Genomic DNA, 22879 nt, shown 5'->3' with positions numbered 1-22879 from the left:
ACCACCGCCCCAGCGACAGCACCTGGCCGACCATTCATCTCCATTCATATTTTGGACTAGGATTACGCAAAAACTACCATGGAACTCGGTGGAGGGGTGTAGAATGGGCCAATTTAGAACCCATTCAATTTTGGTGCACACTGAGCCCCGAAATGCATTCAGGGGCGGAGGTCACTGCTCTCTGAGCACCATTTCTAGACAGGATTATGGGACTTTGGGACTACTCAAGGTGCTTATATCCATCCAATGTACATTTTCCTTGTATCCTGATCCGTACTATATTAATAATAATTCATTCACATTAGGAATATAATATGTATGTCTCCGAATTTGATGAAAATCACAACATACCTATGAAACAAGTCTTTTACTTTTCTGGCAAGAACAAACCATGTTAAACACAATTAAAATGAACTAATGAGCTTGTTCCTTATGTCACAGAGAATTTGAACCAGAAGATAAATAAGAGTAGGCCTCTGTTCTCAATCTAACAACATTAGCAGTTGCATTAATCTATTGTTGCTTCTATCTATGCAGGATATCCTATGTGGTAAAACTGACTGTATGGATTGTCCTTCTGTGATGGTTGGTTGTTGACTGACTATAATTTGTAACAGTATCCTGGTAACATGTACATTAGCAATAACAAGCTCACTGAATTCAATTCAACCCCCTCCCATAATCAACTGGAGTGGTCAATCACAAGTTCTGAGGATGTGTGAAAATGGACAGTTATATTTATTTCAAATTTGGTACACATTCCTCTACCCCTTGGGTAGTTCATTTTTTTCTAAACTGTACACTGATGACAATCAACATAAAGACAAAATATGAAATGATAAATAAAGCAATATTTCTGACACATCTTACAACCTAAGCTTTAATTAAAAGCTATATGGACGACCTACACAGCTACTCATGACATGTCGGCCTGGCCCAGTAGGAAAACTCTAGCGAAGGGGTATACGTTTGAGGGCGTAGTACATTAATCTAGGTCATTTCTAACATGATTGAATTTGAGCCTTTGAGAGAGAAAAGACAAAAATATAAGCTCACATCCTCCCTTGAGCATAGTAAGGCAGTTGAGTGAAATTGATCACATACTGTACTAACAAACAGGGACCCTAATTCTATCTCAAACCAAACCTCAAATTTGAATAAAAAAGGAATACTATCCATTTGGGGTCAGTAGAATGTCCAGTAAATCTGTGGTTGATCACACCGATCTCAGCTCCACAGCTAGAACGAACCAAGTGTAACCTTCTACCAATTCACTAGAAATAATTAAAATAAAATAAATGTGTGGTTGATCACACCGATCTCAGCTACACAGCTAGATCGAACCAACCGCAACCCTCCATCAATTTGCTAGAAAGAAAGATAATAAAATATTTAATTGCACACATCACCGCAGCTGGGCTGATTATCTTGGTCGGTCTAATCAAACCCACACTTCCCTTATCGTCAGACACAGCACAATCATCTACTTCAACAGTAACAGAATTCACAGTAAATAAAGTCAAAATGCAAGTCTGGCTCGGAACATACAGTACATAATAAAAAGTAAAATACACAAAAACCATTGAATGAATACCACCCATCTCATCTGCCTGTATCATTTAAAGTGCATCCTGTTTGACATCATTCACAACTGCTTTAACATAAGAGGATCTGCAATACGGTTCCCTCCACAGTCAAACTCAATATATGCTACACAGGGTTCTCCAAATAACTTGGAACTCACAATTTTAATCTTTTTTTATGCCCTCCACAAAGTTTTCTATGCCCTCCTTAAAACATAATTTCATACATTATTACTTTACTATCGCTTCATGCCTGCTGGCGTTCTGACATCTGCCAGCCACAAGTTATATTCCAGCTCAGTGGCTTCTCATTCTACTAAATCACAGGTGGGAAGGTTTTCTTAGTGGCGGACGCTCAGGCACTGAACACCACCTCCCAGCCCCTCAACCTCAGGGGGATGAACACCTAGCAGAGCTACAGGGACGTACAGCACGTCTGGTCTTAGAGCGCCGTTAAAGCAGGTCAGGTCCATGAGGCTGTGTGGGATCATCACGCCACTGAAACACGTGTTCCATGAGGAACCAAAGAGGAAGGATGTGTGGGTGAGGTGGTGGGGGGGCTGGAGAGGGGGGCAGGATGGGGCCACGGCCTGGGTCTTCCCTGACAGGGAGGTGTCGTCTTCTCCCCCCCCCCCCCCTTGTCCGGGGGGGGGGTGGGGGGGAGTGGGAGGGGGAGGGGGGGTCATGGCTGGTCCGGGCATGTGGTCGATGGGGGGGGGGAGTGGGAGTGGGAGTGGGAGGGGGGTCATGGCTGGTCCGGGCATGTGGTCGATGTCCTCTCACGGTCATCACGGCGACATGGCCTGTCATGTCTCCGCCTCATGTCCCGCCAGCGGGATCACAAACACGGTGATGTCATCGCCCGAGCCCAGTCTCTCATTGGGTAACCGCCAGCCGCGCTCCTTCAGGACGCCACGTGACCTCATCAGCAGGTCTTGAGCCGCCAGCGTGTACCTGTCACCCACCCAACAAGAATAAGATCAAGAACGATACACTTTATCATCACCGTACATCTCACGTTAGTTCTGACTTCATCATTCATCAGATCATTCATCATGTTCCTCTTAGAACATTCTAACCAGTCACCACTGTTCTTATCTTCGCTATGCTCTTATCAGTCTGTATATCTCTAATGACCTGTCTCCAATGAAGTCACCACCCCCCTTTGTTCCCTGCTCTTTGACTCTCTCTTCAGTCTGGTTGTAATATATATATATATGTAATATATATATATATATATATATGTATATATATTAACTCAAGTCTAGGAGCTACTAAACGTTCAGTGTGTTTTATTATGTGGTGTATATCCTATAACGGGTCAATGGGATAAAGCTAGCATATAGTTGGTGTATATCCTATAATGGGTCAATGGGATAAAGCTAGCATATAGTTGCCTGCCATTCATATCTATCTATCTATCTATCTATCTATCTATCTATCTATCTATCTATCTATCTATCTATCTATCTATCTATTTCACTCTTATTTTAGTAATACTATGTTTCTTATAATGTAGTATTTATGCTATGTACATGTGCTCTGTATAATATGTTCCTATGATATAGTTGTACAGTGCGGACCTTTTGTCTTATATTCAGGACCTTTGGTCGTGGGGGGGGGGTTCGTTCGATCCACCCGATCCCCCCCCCTGGCTATGGGCCTGTGTATATACAGATGTGGCATTTTATGACTACTGCAGGCTTCTGTTTAAGGACAAAGTCTGCCATCTAGTGGTGGTATTAGGTAAACACACCCCATATCGTTAAAAATGTACCGACAGCTTTCCTAATGCACAGCAGCATTTCCAGGATATAATAGACTACACATAGACTAACTCTGATGCGTATTCTATGCTGCAGGAGAGTTAGCTAAAGATACAGCATCATAACAGCGTTATATAGGAATTGCCTCAGATTAACCAACACGTCTGTTCCGGAAGGTTCCGGTCTGTACCTCATAGTGTCCGCGGGCTCGCAGCAGGACAGGAAGCCGCTCACGGCGTCTGCAACATCCCTATCAGTGGTCACATCCCACAATCCATCTGTGCCCATGACCAGGACGTCGTCGGGTCCATGCTTGTTCCCATTCAGGTCGTAGACCTTCACCTGGGGGACATGGCAGTTAGGCAGTGGACTGTACCATGTATATTGTATTATTTTGTATTGTGTTGTATTGTACATTAATGCATTGTATGTTTATTCAAAGATGCGTTTGTATGTCATATATATATATATACCCAATGAAATTTACTGTACTGCACTGGTAAATGGACTGCACTTATAGTGCTTTTATCCAAAGCGCTTTATAATGGCCTCTCATTCACCCATTAATGGCGACAGCTGCCATGCAAGGCGCCAGCCTGCTCACTGGGAGTGTCTTGCCCAAGGACACTTCGACATGTCGTCAGGAGGAGGCGGGATTTGAACCGCCAACCCTACAATCATTAGACGAGCCGCTCTACCACTGAGCCACAGCCGCACCTAGAGCAGGAGTCAGGGAGGCTTTAAGCCTGTGGTATCCTTGCTTTTAACCACACGTACGAGTCCACCGCCCGTTTCCTGCGTTCCTTTGGCACGCCGGCTGCGGTTGAACGTGCACGTGCAGCAGGATGCGGTTGAACGTGCACGTGCAGCACGCAGAAATTAACTCGCCGCAAAATATGCGCGTCTGTACGCGGACGCGTTGCTGAACAGCAAGCACATCGCAGGCTTTGGAAACAGACACGGTTATTGTAGATGGCTGTTAATTGTAGTCAGCTCTCACACACACACACACACACACACACACACACACACACACACACACACACACACACATACACATACACACACACACTCACCTCTGGGCAGCAGGAGAGGAAAGGCTTGATGTGGATGTTAGAGTTGTACACCTTCAGGTCATGATCTCCTAGGCCACGAGTCACTCCGATGGTGGCCATGACACGGGCCTGCACACATACACAGATTACACATACACACACACACACACACACACACACACAATAGTGTATAGGTTAGTGCCTGAGGTCGTGCTTGTATTCCAGGAAAATCCACTTATGAGGTATTACTGACTCAGGAACCCTCCTGAGTGAATACACATACACACACACACACACACACACACACACACACACACACACACACACACACACACACACACACACACACACACACACACACACACACACACACACACACACACACACACACACACACACACACACACACACACACACTACCATGCTAGTATGATTCAGCACTATCATGTTAGTATGGTTCAGCACTACCATGTTAGTATGGTTCAGCTCTACCATGTTAGTATGGTTCCAGTACTACCATGTTAGTATGGTTCAGCACTACCATGTTAGTATGGTTCCAGTACTATCATGTTAGTATGGTTCTACCATGTTAGTATGGTTCCAGGACTACCATGTTAGTATGGTTCAGCACTACCATATTAGTATGATTCAGCACTACCATGTTAGTATGGTTCCTGGACTACCATGTTAGTATGATTCAGCACTACCATGTTAGTATGGTTCAGCACTACCATGTTAGTATGGTTCTACCATGTTAGTATGGTTCAGCACTACCATGTTAGTATGGTTCAGCACTACCATGTTAGTATGGTTCAGCACTACCATGTTAGTATGGTTCAGCACTACCATGTTAGTATGATTCAGCACATCCATGTTAGTATTGTTCAGCACTACCATGTTAGTATGGTTCAGCACTACCATGTTAGTATGGTTCAGCACTACCATGTTAGTATGGTTCCAGCACTACCATGTTAGTATGGTTCAGCACTACCATGTTAGTATGATTCAGCACATCCATGTTAGTATTGTTCAGCACTACCATGTTAGTATGGTTCAGCACTACCATGTTAGTATGGTTCAGCACTACCATGTTAGTATGGTTCAGCACTACCATGTTAGTATGGTTCCAGCACTACCATGTTAGTATGGTTCAGCACTACCATGTTAGTATGGTTCAGCACTACCATGTTAGTATGGTTCAGCACTACCGTGCGTTTACATGCACTCAATAAACCTTTCTTAAACGGAATATTGACAATATTCCGGTTGCGCGCGGCCATGTAAACATCAATAAACCGTTTGAATAAAACCGAATAAGACCCCTGGTTTATTCCTTTTCAAAACCGAATATTGGGTCATGAATACGCTTATCGGTTTATTCCCAGCAAAAGGAACATGAATTTGTGTTCTGCGCATGTTTTATTCGCAAGGAATCTTGGTTCTGTAGATTGCTGAACTAACATTAGCCATTCTCAAAATGCAATACAATACAAATCTATAGTATATTTCATAGGTAGGCCTACAGTTTATTTTATTCTGCAAAATCAATTCTGTAATCATGTCTAAACAAACTAGTTTTGTACTGACAAATGTAATTTTGCACACGCAGAAGCACACTACACAAATCTAGTGTATTTTATTATTCTATTTATTCCTGCTGTTTTGATTGGATTTCTGCTTGTTATGTTGTCTCCCGTTCTGTGATTGTATTTATGTATTTCCCACCAATCCTGGCTGTGAATCTTCATCCAAAGGGCCCGGGGGGCTCTGGTGTGAACGAGTGGCATATGAAAGAGAGCCACAGCACCGGCGTTTAACATTTCCTCTCGTTTTTTCCTTTCAGTAAGGAAGTAAATGAGGAGGAGTGTGAAGTGGTGTTGCTGGATGAGAGCAAGCACTATAGCGCGCCACAAACATATTGCTATCGTTTCCATTCTTTGCTGTCTGGGGAGATGGGCAAAACAGGAAGAAGAAAAGCGCCGACAAACTTTCATCGCGATGACGTTCTCAGTGCTGATTTAAATTCGGAATATACCCAATGATTACAATTACCATGTATACAGGAATATCCCTTTGTGCTTGCGCATGTAAACTCCTTATTCCTAATGTTTCAATAACCAGAATATGGACAATAAACCAAATATTGAGTGCATGTAAACGTAGTCCATGTTAGTATGGTTCAGCACTACCATGTTAGTATGGTTCAGCACTACCATGTTAGTATGATTCAGCACTACCATGTTAGTATGGTTCAGCACTACCATGTTAGTATGGTTCCAGCACCACCATGTTAGTATGGTTCCGTACCATGTTAGTATGGTTCAGCACTACCATGTTAGTATGGTTCTACCACTACCATGTTAGTATGGTTCAGCACTACGATGTTAGTATGGTTCAGCACTACCATGTTAGTATGGTTCCAGGACCACCATGTTAGTATGGTTCAGCACTACCATGTTAGTATGGTTCTACCATGTTAGTATGGTTCCAGCACTACCATGTTAGTATGGTTCAGCACTACCATGTTAGTATGGTTCAGCACTACCATGTTAGTATGGTTCCACCACTACCATGTTAGTATGGTTCCAGTACTACCATGTTAGTATGGTTCAGCACTACCATGTTAGTATGGTTCTACCATGTTAGTATGGTTCAGCACTACGATGTTAATATGGTTCAGCACTACGATGTTAGTATGGTTCAGCACTACCATGTTAGTATGGTTCAGCACTACCATGTTAGTATGGTTCCAGCACTACCATGTTAGTATTGTTCAGCACTACCATGTTAGTATGGTTCCAGCACTACCATGTTAGTATGGTTCAGCACTACCATGTTAGTATGGTTCAGCACTACCATGTTAGTATGGTTCAGCACTACCATGTTAGTATGGTTCCAGCACTACCATGTTAGTATGGTTCAGCACTACCATGTTAGTATGATTCAGCACTACCATGTTAGTATGGTTCAGCACTATCATGTTAGTATGGTTCCAGGACTACCATGTTTGTATGGTTCCATTACATGTTATCATGGTTCTATCACTACCATGTTATCATGGTTCTATCACTACCATGTTATCATGGTTCTATCACTACCATGTTAGTATGGTTCCAGCACAATCACATTAGTATAGTACAACCACTACCATGTTAGTAAGGTTCCCGTGATTCCAGGACTATCATGTTAGTATGGTTCCATCACTACCATGTTAGTATGGTTCCGTACCATGTTAGTATGGTTCCCGTGATTCCAGGACTACCATGTTAGTATGGTTCCCGTGATTCCAGGACTACCATGTTAGTATGGTTCCCGTGATTCCATGACTACCATGTTAGTATGGTTCCCGTGATTCCAGGACTACCATGTTAGTATGGTTCCAGGACTTATGAGGCTTGAGAACACTGGTGTGCAGGTCAGTGTTCCCATTTACCTGCCAGGGAAGACAATGACAAGTGTTCTGGAAGATAACAGAACTTGTCTTGCAGATACTGGTGCAGAGCAATGAGCAACCGCTTAAAAAATCCCTGGATAACCGGGCTAAACACCGCAAACGTCAGACGTATCAGTGATAGCATTTCTTACTTCATTTTCTTCACAATCTCCTCTTTGGTGAAATCGTGAAAATATGTTTTTTTCTCAGACGTTTTTAGGTGCTTTGCCAGTGGCCTGTGTATTGCAGGTACAGTAGTATGCTTTTTTGTGGGTTACCCTGTCCATAGTAACATTCAGTTCAGTGTTCAACCTGATCAACTGATTCACCTTTTTACCCTCTCCGTATATGAGGGGGAACTTCAGGTCATCCTCCACAATCGTCTTGTAAGCCCTGGAACGCAGAAACACATGGAGCTGGGATTAAAGTGAGAAATTCGAGAGAGAAAAATGTCAGCAACACTTTTTCAATCATTAAGTAATCTCTTTATATAATCAATACAGCTGTCTATCAACACAGACAGCTCTGTCGCCACGGCCTCCTCTGTCTACCCTGTACCAGCTCTCCTACAGATCAATACAGCATGGTGTCCCAAGGCCGGGTTCACACACAACAGCGATGAGACGCTTATTTTAGAACATCCATCTCGTCATGAGTCTTCCCGTGAGATCTGACATGTTGAATCTTGAGAACGGCGGTCACGAATTACAAGAATTTTCGGTCTTAAACTGCTTTAACCTAGCTTAATACAGGCAGGTCTGAACAGGGTTCACACTAGACTAATAACGTTTTCCCAATTTGAATCTTTAAATCAGTGCTCTGCAGTAATAAATGCAGGTGTCAGGTTTGATCAGGTTTTTACACTAGACTAATAAAGTTCTGTGAGTTTGAATGTGGAGTGGGTCTGCTCACCAGCCGGTCATCGTGTGGTCCCTGAACAACATCTTCTTGCCCAGCTCCTTGTGCTGGATCCTCCGGGGGAACTCCATGTGAGTGAACTCGTTACCCAGGAGCTCTGGCCGCAGGAAGCCCTGGAGGGACATACAGAACCGCACACGCAATCACACAACACGACGCTTCTGGAAGCATCTTCGCTGGGTAATTTAGGGGATTCTTTTTTATAGTTACTCAGCAGTTTAACAACAGTGCTTTTCCACCGTGTCCCTCTACTTACACTTGGGAAATAGGGTGAAATGGCCCTTGGAATAAAATCCATTATAAATGGATGAGGTAGGAAGCACAGTCAGCTAGTTGTATCGTTTCACCGCTGTAGGGAAACGAGCGCTGAACATTATATAAACGAAAGACTCGAAAATACATTGTTCTCTAAAGATTTTCCAACTATCCACCCACTCCTCCGCTCGAATGGACCTGGCAGCAGCTCAAACAGACAGCGGGTACATAAGGATCTGGCTTCAGACCCTCTCACTCCTCCAGCTCCAATCTGACCTAACCAGGACGTACACTTTCACTCAGTAAATATGAGTTCAGGGGATTCATCTGCTGGGATCCTTACATGACATCATAATAAACGTACAAAGGAAATGAGACGGAAACAAAAGCGTGTTGCGATGGTGGTCGGTCAGCGCTCACCAGGTACTGCAGCCGCTGCCTCTCCGACTCCGGAGTGAACTCAGTGGACATGGGGATGACCTCATCGTTGCGGATGATTATGGCTCTGTGGAGAACGGGGGAGAGGGAGGAGAGGGTGGACTCATCCTTATTACAACCGACATCTCAGGGTTAAAAGTTTGCACTAACAGCACTCTGGGTAAAGCAGCACTGAGGAGGGCTGAATGGTGCAGTTACAGACAGCGACCAGCAGCAGACCGCGACCAATGGTCCTGTGAGGTCATAACATCAATATTCATACTTTTTAAGGAAGTAATCAGAAGAAGCAGCCATTCTGAGTCAGAGGAAATGACCAACCATTTGTTTACACTCAAGTCGGTAAGTAAACTCAGGAAACATGTTCTATGTGAAGCCTACATTCTGAGTTATATGCCGATGGGTGACACCCCTCTGACACACAAGTGGAGGTATGCATTCCTGGCTACACAGGCTCCCTGTCATAGCTCGCATCCAGTTTACAACTGTAGTACTAGCCTACAGGGCAATGAAAGGAACAGCTCCCTCCCACCTCTAAACCATGGTCAAGCCCTACACCCACTCCCGACCGCTACGCTCTGCTACCTCGGGGCAATTGGCTGCCCCGTCACTCCGAGGCCCCTGCGGTCGATCGACACGGTCACTGATCTTTTCTGTCCTGGCCCCGCAGTGGTGGAATGAACTGCCCACTGACGTCAGGACAGCAGAGTCGCTGCCCATCTTTCGCCACAGACTCAAAACTCACCTCTTCTAGAAGTACCACCAGGATCCTCCCCCCTAAGCAACGACTGTATTTACATTTTGCTACTCTTGGACTTTTTGGCTTTGGCACTAGATTATGCTCTTAGTCACTAGTTTAGAAAGAGATGCACTTGTGAGTTCTGCTGGTGAGTAGTAGTACACTGACTAAAGTTAAATGCAATTACTTTAAGTTGTTTTGGATAAAAGCGTCTGCTAAGTGACTGTAATGTAATGCATCTGCTAATGAGTGCTCCTCCTCCTACTCACCGGCTGTCTCCGGCGTTGGCCACATAGAGCTTCCCCATCAGATGGATCGCAGCGAGGGCACAGCATCCACCAGAGATGGTGTAGGAGGTCTTCTCCTTCTCTATCAGCTCATCCTGGGGGACAGTGACGGTAGCGTCAGAAGGCCGTCTACTCAAACCACAAAACAAACTTTATTTGTCATACGATGGGTTTTTCACAGCACCCGGTGATTATGCACACACACACACAAACACACACACACACACACACACACACACACACACACACACACACACACACACACACACACAGTGACAAAGCGTCCACCGATGACATTTTTCTTCACCCATCCTGTCGTTCTTCTCCCAAGGGCAGCTGGGAGCAGACAGTAGGCAGCGTGCATGCTGGGATGTGCCAGGGGGGCCAACCAAGTGCTCCTGTCTGTCTTCGCCAGGGATGGACAGTGTTAGCGATCTGTTCTTCTGCATGTTTTTCATATTGGGTTCTTTTTTATGGGGAAACCCTTGCGAACACGGGGAGAACATGCAAGCTCCACAAAGAAAGGCCCGGAGACCTTCTTGCTGGAAGGCGACAGTACTATTACTGCACCACTGTGCCGCATGTGAGTGATTTTGGGGTTCAGCATCTTGCTCAAGGACACTTCGGCACACTCTGGGAGCTGGGATCAACCAGAGGACCTTGCGATCCCCAGCCGGCCACTCTACCTCCCAAGCTACGTGCCGCACTCACTGGTGCTCCAGCATGCAGAATCGCCACTATACGCGCCTCTCAGGGCTTTGAGGGTGCTCATCACACACAGCATTTCCAAACAGAAGGCTTCAACACAGGGAAAATTTGCCTGTATTACCAACAAGAATACATAAGCACCTTTGTTGTTCACGACTCAGTACAATTACAGTCGGCTTTGTATTGGGTTGTTATCTGTTTTACTGCAGTTAGTTACAGCTGCTGCTTGATTAGATGCGTAATAATATTTAGAGTGTAGTTAAGCCTCTGCAGAAAGCTGCTGCTCGCTTGGTGTTCAACCACCCCAAAGTTCTCCCACACAACTTCCCTTCTCCGGTCTCTCCACTGGCTCCCTGTCGCAGCTCGCATCCACTCTGGTACTAGCCTAAGGGCAATGAAAGGAACAGCTCCCTCCCACCTCTAAACCATGGTCAAGCCCTACACCCACTCCCGACCGCTACGCTCCGCTACCTCAGGGCAATTGGTTCCCCCGTCACTCCGAGTCCCCTGCGGTCGATCGACACGGTCACTGCTCTTTTCTGTCCTGGCACCGCAGTGGTGGAACGAACTGCCCACTGACGTCAGGACAGCAGAGTCGCTGCCCATCTTTTGCCGCAGGCTCAAAACTCACCTCTTCTAGAAGTACTACCAGGATCCTCCCTCTTAAGCACCTATTGTATTTATATTTTACTACTCTTGCACTTTGGTTTTCTCACTAGATTATGCCCTAAGTCACTTAGAAAGGAGATTAACTTGTGAGTTCTGGCGAGTAGTAGTACACTACCTACCTTAAATGCAATTATTGTAAGTTGCTTTGGATAAAAGTGTTTGCTAAATAACTAATGTAGTGTAAAGTAATGTAGAAGAAGCACAACATCAGGAGAATGTTTGAGAGGGCTTTCCATCATGAATAACTAGAAAAGCTGCACACTGTGGGGTGGATAACCACAGCGCCAGGAGAACATCCTGACAGGGCTCACCATCTGTTTGAAGGCGTTCTCGATGACCCCGATGACCAGGCTCTCCAGACTGACCGTCTTCTCCATGTGGAAGCGGACAGCGGCGTCGCTGACCGCGTTCGCGTCCCCCTCCGGCCCCTGGCTCGCCCCCTTCTTCACCTCCGCCTGGTAGGGGCTGCCGTTCTTGGCCAGGCAGATAGGGGGCGCTGCGGCGGGGTTCTCCAGCAGGTGGGCGATGTCCCCCAGCCGGTCCCTGATCAGGCGGTGGAGGAGCTTGGAGGCCATTATGGCGGCGCCGGAGCCCGCGTGTCCGTCAAACACGCCCCAGAAGTGCAGCGGGATGCCGGTGGCCTCCTGCGGAGACGGACCCACAGTTAGTCTGGTTCAGTATCTGACTCAACAGTTAGTCTGGTTCAGTATCTGACTCAACAGTTAGTCTGGAACAGTATCTGACTCAACAGTTAGTCTGGAACAGTATCTGACTCAACAGTTAGTCTAGTACAGTATAGTCTGACTCAACAGTTAGTCTAGTACAGTATAGCCTGACTCAACAGTTAGTCTGGTACAGTATAGCCTGACTCAACAGTTAGTCTGGTACAGTATAGTCTGACTCAACAGTTAGTCTAGTACAGTATAGCCTGACTCAACAGTTAGTCTGGTACAGTATAGTCTGACTCAACAGTTAGTCTAGTACAGTATAGCCTGACTCAACAGTTAGTCTAGTACAGTATAGCCTGACTCAACAGTTAGTCTGGTACAGGATCTGATGCAACAGTTAGTCTGGTACAGGATCTGACTCAAGTCAACAGTTAGTCTGGAACAGTATAGTCTGACTCAACAGTTAGTCTGGTACAGGATAGCCTGACTCAACAGTTAGTCTGGTACAGTATAGCCTGACTCAACAGTTAGTCTGGTACAGTATAGTCTGACTAAATAGTTAGTCTGGTACAGTGATTGGTTTAAATAATACAGGGTTTTCCCCCCTATCCCCGAATGGTAATGAGTGCAGCCAGACCTTTCTCCAGCGCTGGCACAGCGCAAACAAAGTGTGGAGATAGGTCTGGCTATGTGAGACTAGATATAGTATCTTTCTCTCTCAATTCAATTTCAATTCAACTAAATTTTCAATGTTGATGCTTTATTGGCATGACAATAAAGTACTTCAAGTGTTGCCAAAGCAAAATATAGGCTACAGTAAATACAGTACTATGGTCTTTCGCTGCAAGGGGTACACAGATAGTCTTGTCTTCTAATAGGAATTACAATTTTGCTCTGTAGGAGAGGGTTTCAAATTCTTTATATGTGTCTACACCACCACCACCACCACCAACACCACCACAACACAAGTAGTACAGTCAGTGTATATACAGTGACTGTGCAGTGTAATATGTAAGTGAATGTGTGTATGTGTGTGCGGCGTGATGTGTGAGTGTGGTGCATCCTATACATACTGCATTACTTTTGTATATTGTCTTGTCCCTGCACCCTGTCCAATGTAGTCTTAAAGTTATGCACCACGACTGAAAGCAAATTCCTAGTATGTTGAAAAACTACAATGGCAAATAACAGATTCTGAAACGAATTCTGACACAGGTCTTCCTGTGATGGCCTGTCTCTCTCTCGCCCTACCTCTCTACCTCCCTCTACCTATCTTTCCGTCTTTCTCTCTCTGTCCATCTCCCTCTGTGCTGTATGTATATTCCTATCTCTCTCTCTCTCTCCCCCTCCCTCTCTCTCTCTCTCTCTCCCTCCCTCTCGCTCCTGGCCCAGGAGTTGGGAATGGGAGTCCTGATGTCATTGTTCACCCAGTAGTAACTCATGTGATCACTGTGCATTGTAGCGGTGAAATCACTACAGCTAATCTCCTCCCTGCTGGAAATCCCTGACCCTCAACTGGACAAAGCTGGATTAAGACAGAGAGAAGATAGCAGCTCAGTCATTCAGTAACAGCTGAAGAGACCGACAGCAGTCTACATGGCTTCGTTAGACAGACTAGTCAGTCTCCTTTTGAGGATGTATGACGCCATGATGTCATTTAGCGTATGAACACTCCCCTCTACAGAGAGAGGCTGGGGGCAGCAGTGTATCGCTTCTTATACAATGGCTTGTGTCAATACTCGATTGTGATTGGCTGGGAGGTCTACGTTATTTCTGCACGCCCGGTACATACAGTACGCCCGGGAAGTCACCGTTCTGAAGCGATGCGCAATTGAAGATTTACACGCAACGCAAACAAGAGCCGGAGCAACCCAAACTACAGTAACACCTTACATGATATTGCTAGCTAGCCATGAACCAGGTGTAGGCTGGCTACCGAATTATTTGCTGTGCAACATATCAACTGTCCAGTTGTCTGATTGCCAACAAACTGTTTATGACAGCCAGACAACTCGCTGTCCCCAAATCAATAACCTTTTTTCCAGCCGTGGTACGTTCATTGCGAGTTGAATGGCGGGATGTGATGTGACAAGGTTTGTTGGGTCTAGGGGGGGCTAGGCCAGCGTGAGGACTGCCAGGGATGGAACATCTGTTTACCCGTCCATCTGAACAGGCTGGTGGGCGGGGGGGGGCAAGAGATGACGACAGAGGAGTAGGGGGAGGGGCTGTGGATGGCGTGTGAGAGGGCTCGGCAGACCGACCGACCCTTGTACCGGGTACACTGTTGACCCTGCTGAGCAAATACATTCAGGGAGATAATGGGCCCATCTCAGGGTGAGAGAGTAGGTTTCTGCCATTGTTTGCGTAGCAGGGAGAGTGCCAGACATCTGGTTGATGGACCCCCCACAGAGAACTGCATCTAAACACAGCTAAATAACGCACCCTGGCTAGTGACCGGCTCAGCTATGACACACTGTCGACGTTGTCTTTAGGGAGGAGGGAGAGAAAGCAATAATACGCTTGCGTGTAATCTGGTGTGTCAAGAGTTCAGAGTGGTGAACGTTCGGCAACCCGGTGGCCCAGTAACCCTGACCCTGTCCGACACGGACGACACATCAGCAGCGTGGAACCGTTACAGATGAATGAAGTGTCGGCTCGCCACATATACGGCCCACACTCCGGTCCAGTCTGTGGCCGAAATGCAATCTCTAAAATCCACAGAAGAAGAGACAGTGTAGTAATTACATCCACTATAAAGCACTAATCTGCACATCCGGAACCTTAGCCAGCTGTTTGGCCGGAGAGATGAAGGTTGAGGGGGGGAGGGTTGGGGTTGTGAACTGACTGGATCAGCAGCAGACTTCCTATCACAGGAAGATATCAGAACGTTCTGTGGTTCTGTGGTCTCTACAATAGATGGAACATGAGAGTCACGAGGATAGCTGCTAACTACTACCACACAACGCCTGCGTTCTCAGATAGCATTAAAAAATGATTAGACTATATCGGATGTCTTATAACACTAGCGCTCTCAATAGATCTCACGTTTTCCATCGTTTATACTATCAACTATCACGGTCACAGCATAGCACACTTGAAATATAATAGGATCTTAATTGTATTTTTAATCTAGTAAGCACGCTTAGCACAGTATTGAAGCCCAGCATATGGTTCAATGATGGTGGAGGAAAGGTTGTGTTTGGTAGTAAAACTCTGTTCCTCAGGGTTGTCTCTCTCTGTGCAAATCTTTGTGCTTGTGTGTGTCTTTGGCCTTATTTGTGTGTATGTGTGTGTGTGTGTGTGTGTGTGTGTGTTTGTTTTTGGCCTTGTTTGTGTGTGTGCGCGTGTGGATTTGGTCTTGTGTGTGTGTGTGTGTGTGTGTGTGTGTGGATTTGGCCTTGTTTGTTTGTTTTTGTGTGTGTGTGTGTGTGTGTGTGTACTCACTCCATTGTCCTCCAGCAGAGTGGAGTTGCGCTGCTTGCCACTGGGCTTCCTGATGAAGAGCTTCTCACAGCAGGCCTGGTCCTCGTTCAGCATGCTCTTCCCCGCGTTGATCACCCTGCAGGGGGCGGGGCGTTAGCTAGGGGTCTGTCCAGTGGCCCGTGCATACACACGCACACACACACACGCACACGCGCACACACACACACACACACACACACATACAAGCACAGAGACAAGTGCACATGCCATCACAGCAACACGCAACACACACACACACACAAGCACACAAGCCAACAACACACACACACACACACACACACACAAGCACAGAGACAAGTGCACAAGCCAACACACACACACACACAAGCACAGAGACAAGTGCACATGCCATCACAGCAACACGCAACACACACACACACACACAAGCACACACACACACACATACAGGCAAAGAGACAAGCGCACAAGCCAACAACACACACACACACACACACACACACACACACACACACACACACACACACACACACACACACAGTGGATTTCATGAAAGCTCAGCCTGCTGACTGGTCCCGGAGGAGGCTGGTCGGGGGGATGAGGTGTTTTCATTGCAGGGGGATGATTATAATGACGCCTGAGGATAACGGATGACTCCATGGTGTTCTTCTCTACCCCACACTATACCGTTCTATACTGTCCTGTTCAGCAGCATCTCAGCATAGCAGACCCAGAGTCTGCACTGTGCTACAGAATACTGCACTATACTACATACAATACTATCCTGTACTGTACAGGACTGTGCTACAGCATACTGCACTACAATACTATTCTGTATTATACAATACCAGTACTGTCCTGCACTATCTCTGCCTGGCAGACGCAGATTGTTATTGAATTCAATTCAACTTTATTTATATACTGTAGTGCATATGGCCACAGAGCGGCTTTGAAAAATGAAACATAAAGATTGGAGAAACGGTACATGAGACATAGTTATAAAACAAAACACAAAACAAAACCAGTTATTGCAAAGAAAATTTAAATTAAATGTACAAGAGAATTCTATGAAGAAACAATTCAATAAAAGCAACAAAAGCATTACAACAACAAATCGATAAAAATAAAATAATTTAGACTACTCCAACGGCTGTACTAAAAAGATTGTTTTTTAATTAATAAGAGACAAAGTTCCTGCAGACTGTCCGTCTGTACTGTGACTGCCTCAGTAGTCTTTATCCTCTGAGGAGGGAGGCTCAGGGGACATTAGTCTACTGCAGCTACAGCGCAGGGACAGTTGCTGCATTCAACTACTCTCCCAGTCAAAAATGTGTATGTTTCTCTTTGATACTCCTCAAAAGGTTTCAAAGTTATCATAAAACCAAAATTTGGAAGATCAAAGCTGTGTCTCTGTTCGATTGTAGTGTGCAGTAAGTGTACGGGTTACAACGCGTCCGTGTCATTGGATCTCAAGATCACTGCAGTGCTACGGTAACTCCTGCCAAGAACACGTTAGTGTGAAGCCATTAGAGGGAAGTCACTGGAACCCTTAGAGATAGGGAGGGAGAGAGAGAGAAAGCAATGAGAGAGAGAGAGAGAGAGAGAGAGAGAGAGAGAGAAAGAGAGAAAGTATGGGAGAGCAATGAGAGAGAGAAAGAGGGATGGGGGTATGCTGGTTTCTCTGTATCCTGAAGTGCACTGACACCACATACAGTAGTCTACACTACAGCACTAAACCTTATAAAGTGTGGACGTTCTAGACAACTTGTTTCACAATCAGACACCTGCCCAAAACCAGCTGAGAGGCTGTCGGGGGTCCACGGTGGTGTGACGGTCTAACACACCGTGTCTTGGGGCAGAAAGCTCCCCGGGGGCCGGGGTTCACACCCTGGTCTCCTCAGACCCGAGTACGGCCGGATCCCCGAGGGGAGGGGCACATTGGCCGCCAATCCCTGAGGGTGGCGGTCGGGGGTCGAGAGAGTCAGGTACAGTAGCTGGCTCTCTCTTTCGGATCGCCGACCGCCAGGTGCCAAGGACACAATTGGACAATATGTCGGGGGACAATATGTTGATTGGCTACCAAATTGGGAGAAAATGGCATAAAATCTGAAATTAATTGGAAAAAAAGATGAGAGGTTGTCATTGGTAATAAGTATCAAGTATGAGTGATAAAATGTGTTTTATTTTTTTACAGTCAAAGAGTACACAGACTTCATAATGTAGTTTGAGACTCTGGTATCAGTGCGTATTAACATGTAGCAGTAAAAGCTGCTGCCCGAATCTGGATTATAAAAAGCCATTTACTTTCTAATCAGTTGAAAGCAGCAGTGTAAGCTCCCACCATATATCGTGTTACAACTCATGATGTGAAAACACTACGTTAACCAACACTACAGTACGTGACTAGGTCACCAGTCATCTATGGGTGCAAGCTACGGTCTATGGCGCAATATTTTCTCAGCCATCTGCAACTCTGGGCTTTCATGGTTTGAGAAACCCCTTATGCCCGAATCTGATTTGGCCCAGGATCCGGGATTGGCTGAACCAGAAACTGAAGCACCAGTGCTGTTACCACTAGGTCCATCATCTGATCAGGCTTGACATGAATGTGTCAGGGACATGAAGATGCCCTCAGCAGCAGTTCCAGTTCTAACATATGACAAACGGACCGATATTGTTAAGAAAAAGTGTGTGTTTGACTGTAACTCAGTCACAAACAGAAGGAGGGATCTTAAAGGAGCCACGTACTTCCAGTCAGTTCCTCATTCCAAAGTACCAGAGCTTCTCTCTCAAAACCACCACCATGCAAAACCACCAATTTCAATCTTTTCTTATATCTCTTTTCGAGTGGCCCAACGAAAAACGAACAATGTCCAGAATGACAGTTCACCAAAGTTCAAGTGTCCATTTCCTGCCGTGCCCCCAGCTGAGTAAGTATGCGATCACTGTGAGTGTTCAGGTTCCTTAACATTACAAGACATTTTGAACAGTCACACACAAGTTCATTACCATGTTTCAAAACAGACCCTTTCTCTGTTTGGATGTATGTGGTTTCAGGTTACAGTAAGGAAGGTCAACTGGCCCAACATGTTACCTGCATAGAAGTAGAAGTACAAAATTGTGATTCTATTCTCTATGATTATCGATCGACTCAGAAATTCCAAAAATTCGATTGCTTTATTTCAGTATGTTTTTTAGCATTAACGTTACAGACATTTTGTTGTCAAAATGTATGTTTGCTGGCTGTTCAGCAGAGGTGCAATAACTCTCTCATTGTGGTGGATTTAATGGGCTACTGTAGTGAAATGGTGGAAATGTCATTGAAATTGTAATCTATAACGTCGATAATCAAAAATTGACCTCAAGAATCAAAATCACATCATGAGATCACAACCGATTCCCACCTCTATAGTACATTACTATACTGCATACATACTGTACGTACATGGAGGCCTACAGTAGTCCTCACTAGTTCTCTGTGTTTATACAACACTTTTGTACAACAACAATCACATTCAATCAATTGTGATGAAGGATCTTTCTCTGAAGGCCTTTGAAGTGGGAGATAGTGGAGAAGGGTGAGGGTTTGGAGTAGCAGGGTGTCTAATTCACGCATGCCCGGGCAGATGGGGCTGCTACCACAGAGAATACTCATCAGCCTCACTCCCATTATCATTCCTCTGCAGGGACACTTCCTGTGACTCAGAGAGGCAAACCTGATGACGTCAAACACACTAAAAGTATTTGTAGAGAAAAACAGGTGGGATAGCGGCACTCCTAATGGAAGAAAAGTACAAGAGTTACGGCTTACATTCTTTTTATTGCTGGGCTGCTGACGTGTTTCGGCAATATGCCTTCATCAGCTCTGAGTGCTGCTGTTCCACCTGGTGGGTTTTATCCTACAAGCCTATTTTCTTATAGCTTTAGAAGCAACTAGAGGACGCACAGCTGTTCTACCTCTCAACACTCAAAGTATTCTAGGGTATTTGAGGTGCACTCGATTTACCTCAGTGTTGGCACTTTTGGGGACAGTTCCATTGGATTTATTGTACAGGGTACACTAGACCAAGCGCATCCCAAGTATGACATCATGTGCATAGCGTCGCAAATAATCGGTCTAAATGGTCTAGAGGTCGCAACTATTGACAGGACCCACATGCCACAAGCCACACCTGAAAACAACAACAGGCCAATACAGAAAACAAAACAGCCCGGTCTCCAGAGAATTGTGCTGCATGAGCCATCGGGCAGTCATAAGGAGAAACGACTAGAACTGGTCTGGTAGTCAAAGCTTGGCTATCTCACGTTTCATACACAGCATCGCTGCCTCCAGCTGCTGACAGCTTAGTCATTTGGCAAAGGCTCTTTATCCACACTGACACCCTTGGAAAATGCACCGGAATGTTGAACAATAGCAGTGAAAGGGGTCCACTTCAAAAGTACCCTTTTAGTAAAATTGAGCTTGAGTCACATTCAGAGTTACACAACACTGGAGGATCCTCGATGTGCCCTGTAATAGGTTTATCTGATAGAGGCTAGCTTAATACAGCAGTCACAGTTTTCCAGGAGCCTGCTATGTGTATGTGTGTGTGTGTGTGTGCGATTGACTTGGGGGTTGAGCGAGCGAAGTAAAGGACAGTTTGAAGAGTGTGTGGAGCCAGTGAGCAGTGAACACGTGATTTCAGTTTGCGGAAGGAGACGGACACTCGGTTGTCCTTGTTAGTGGATATATTATTACTCTATCATTCTGAAATCGTAAAGGGCAGATGATAGCAGCACGGTATCTATACTGTACACTATAACCTGCAGTGTGCTCATGTACTGTTCATTGAAATCATAAGTAGTAGTAAACTGGTCCCACATGCTGGCTGACCCTAACATGAACATCACTAAGTCTATTGCATGTTATGTCACTTGATTTAGAAGAGGATGAAGTGTGGGGATGAGCTGCCCTCCATTCATCCATCCCTCCCTCTCTTTAACCCCCCTCCTTCTGTCCATCTCTACCCCACACCATCCCCCTCACCATCTCTCTATCCTGCCCTTCTTCCCTTTCCTGCAATCTCTCCCTTCCTCCTCCCATCCCCTCTTCTCCTTTCCTCTCCCTCCAGGAGTTGTCAAATCTCTGCATCCTCACAGAAACCCATGGTAGGTCCCCTTGAGACACGGTCGATGAGTCAGCAGTTTCTCTCAGCTGTTTCTCCAGGTCCAAGGAGACAGAGAGGGGTGGACAGCGTGCAGTGGTATGATCCATACAGGGAATCGAGCTATTCAGTCTCCTCTGTCTCCCCTCCGAAGAGTGATGGAACAAGCTTTTTTTCTCTCCCTGCAAATCAACCAAGCGGCAAATTCTACCAGAGTGATTGAGATTGCCATGGTGGGGTTTGGGGCTTCATCCACTGTATCTACAACACAGCATTATACTGCAGGAATCTGCAGAAAATCGAAATAAATAACGGGAGAGATGTATACTAAATTTGTGGATAGTGCAGATAGAGCCTCCCCCGCAAGCGTGAATGTATTGTGCGAAAACGTCATAACATTAACTAGCAACAGGTGCCACCAAGCTAACTTAGCTGTGTAACGTTATGGGCTAGATAACGCTGCCTTGCAAAATGGACACATTTGGTGGGTTGGGGGGGTGCGGGTGTGTCACTGTTTTCAGAGGGGAGGCCCACATTGATGGAGTTTTGGAACCCATGGTCTAGTGTGTGAGACACAACAAACTGTGAGACAAACATAATGTGTTTTTTGATGCTTTTGTGCAGTCGCCTAACAAAATTCCATGTAAAATGTAATAACAAATCTATCAATATTTGATAGATGTGATATGTCATGTTTTATCCCTGACTTCCAAATTTATAGTTTTATTTGCACTCTCTCTCACAGAGAGAGAGAGAGAGAGAGAGAGAGAGAGAGAGAGAGAGAGAGAGAGTTATATTTTGATTCTGGGATTAATCTGCAAAACAATTAAATTTGAATAATTAAGGCCCTCGAGTAACTCCAAATAAACGTTCAATCTCTATTGCACTCTGCATTCCCTTCTGAACAGCATGCATTATAATTACAATACAGCTGTAGGCTACTGTGTAGTCTGACTGACATGTGAAGGCCGACTGGTTAACCAAGCAGGATCACAGCATCCTCCATCATACAGCCTAGCTACAACAGCAGCCTTTCTCAGCGGATCAGGTACACCGCCTCTTGACAGCGAAATGTGGACGTTCAAAAGCAACACAGGCCGTAGTGTAGCCTACATTCGCCATATCTTTTGCTACTGCGCAGTCCAAGGTCCACATTATACAACAGATGTGATATGGGCCTATATAGGCTAAGGATATCTGATCTATTTGATCGCTGCTCTTATGTTTTATAGGCATATCATTCATTCGGCAATGCATGATGATGTCATGTCGACTCGAACACATTCATCCACTCACTCTGCGTATCCTGTTGGCCAGGGAAGCCTGCTGTCCCTTTTTAACGTCAGCACAGGTCTGGATGCATGTTCCGTCGAGTACTGGAGGAGCTCCGGGGTGAGCTCCAGAAAGTCCGGTCGACCGTAGGGGAACCGCGGAGGTAGACCGTCCGGACCGCAGTTCTGAACGTTGCCGGAGCCGTGCTGATGGTGGTGTCCGTGGGGTATCATCCCTCCCACCAGCGTGGACATCGCGTTTTTAACTTTGCTTATCATTGCGGTACAAACTGTAGCCTAAATCACGGAATCCAGCGTTGCGAAAACACCAGAGACAAGTATAAAATGCACGAACGACGAAGATCATTTCAGGAAGCGATCTTCCCCGGCCCCATGTGACGTTTGACAGAGTGTTTTCCTCATTCAAAAATGCCCCGTTCACGCTGCTCCGTGCGTGAAACCAGCCGAAGAGGCTCTCGATCCTCCCAGGCAGGCGGCAGTTTAGAA

General features: G+C 45.7%; 1 protein-coding gene across 1 annotated transcript; it reads right to left on the bottom strand.

Moving 5' to 3' along the window:
• Positions 1–719: 719 nt before the first annotated feature.
• On the bottom strand, positions 720–22846 carry ppm1j (protein phosphatase, Mg2+/Mn2+ dependent, 1J). The gene is made up of 10 exons (XM_084441209.1): positions 22398–22846; positions 15961–16075; positions 12160–12492; positions 10454–10566; positions 9431–9515; positions 8750–8868; positions 8167–8230; positions 4426–4533; positions 3540–3691; positions 720–2537 (listed from the first exon to the last, which is right to left on the bottom strand). The coding sequence occupies exons 1-10, from the start codon at positions 22649–22651 to the stop codon at positions 2390–2392; spliced, it is 1491 nt and encodes a 496-aa protein (XP_084297335.1). The 5' UTR covers positions 22652–22846; the 3' UTR covers positions 720–2389.
• Positions 22847–22879: the final 33 nt, after the last annotated feature.

This window comes from Borostomias antarcticus, assembly GCF_949987555.1.
Source record: "Borostomias antarcticus genome assembly, chromosome: 7".
Classification (NCBI taxonomy): Eukaryota; Metazoa; Chordata; class Actinopteri; order Stomiiformes; family Stomiidae; genus Borostomias; species Borostomias antarcticus.
The sequence above is the reverse complement of the archived record's forward strand: the minus strand, read 5'-3'. Positions and strand labels throughout refer to the sequence as shown.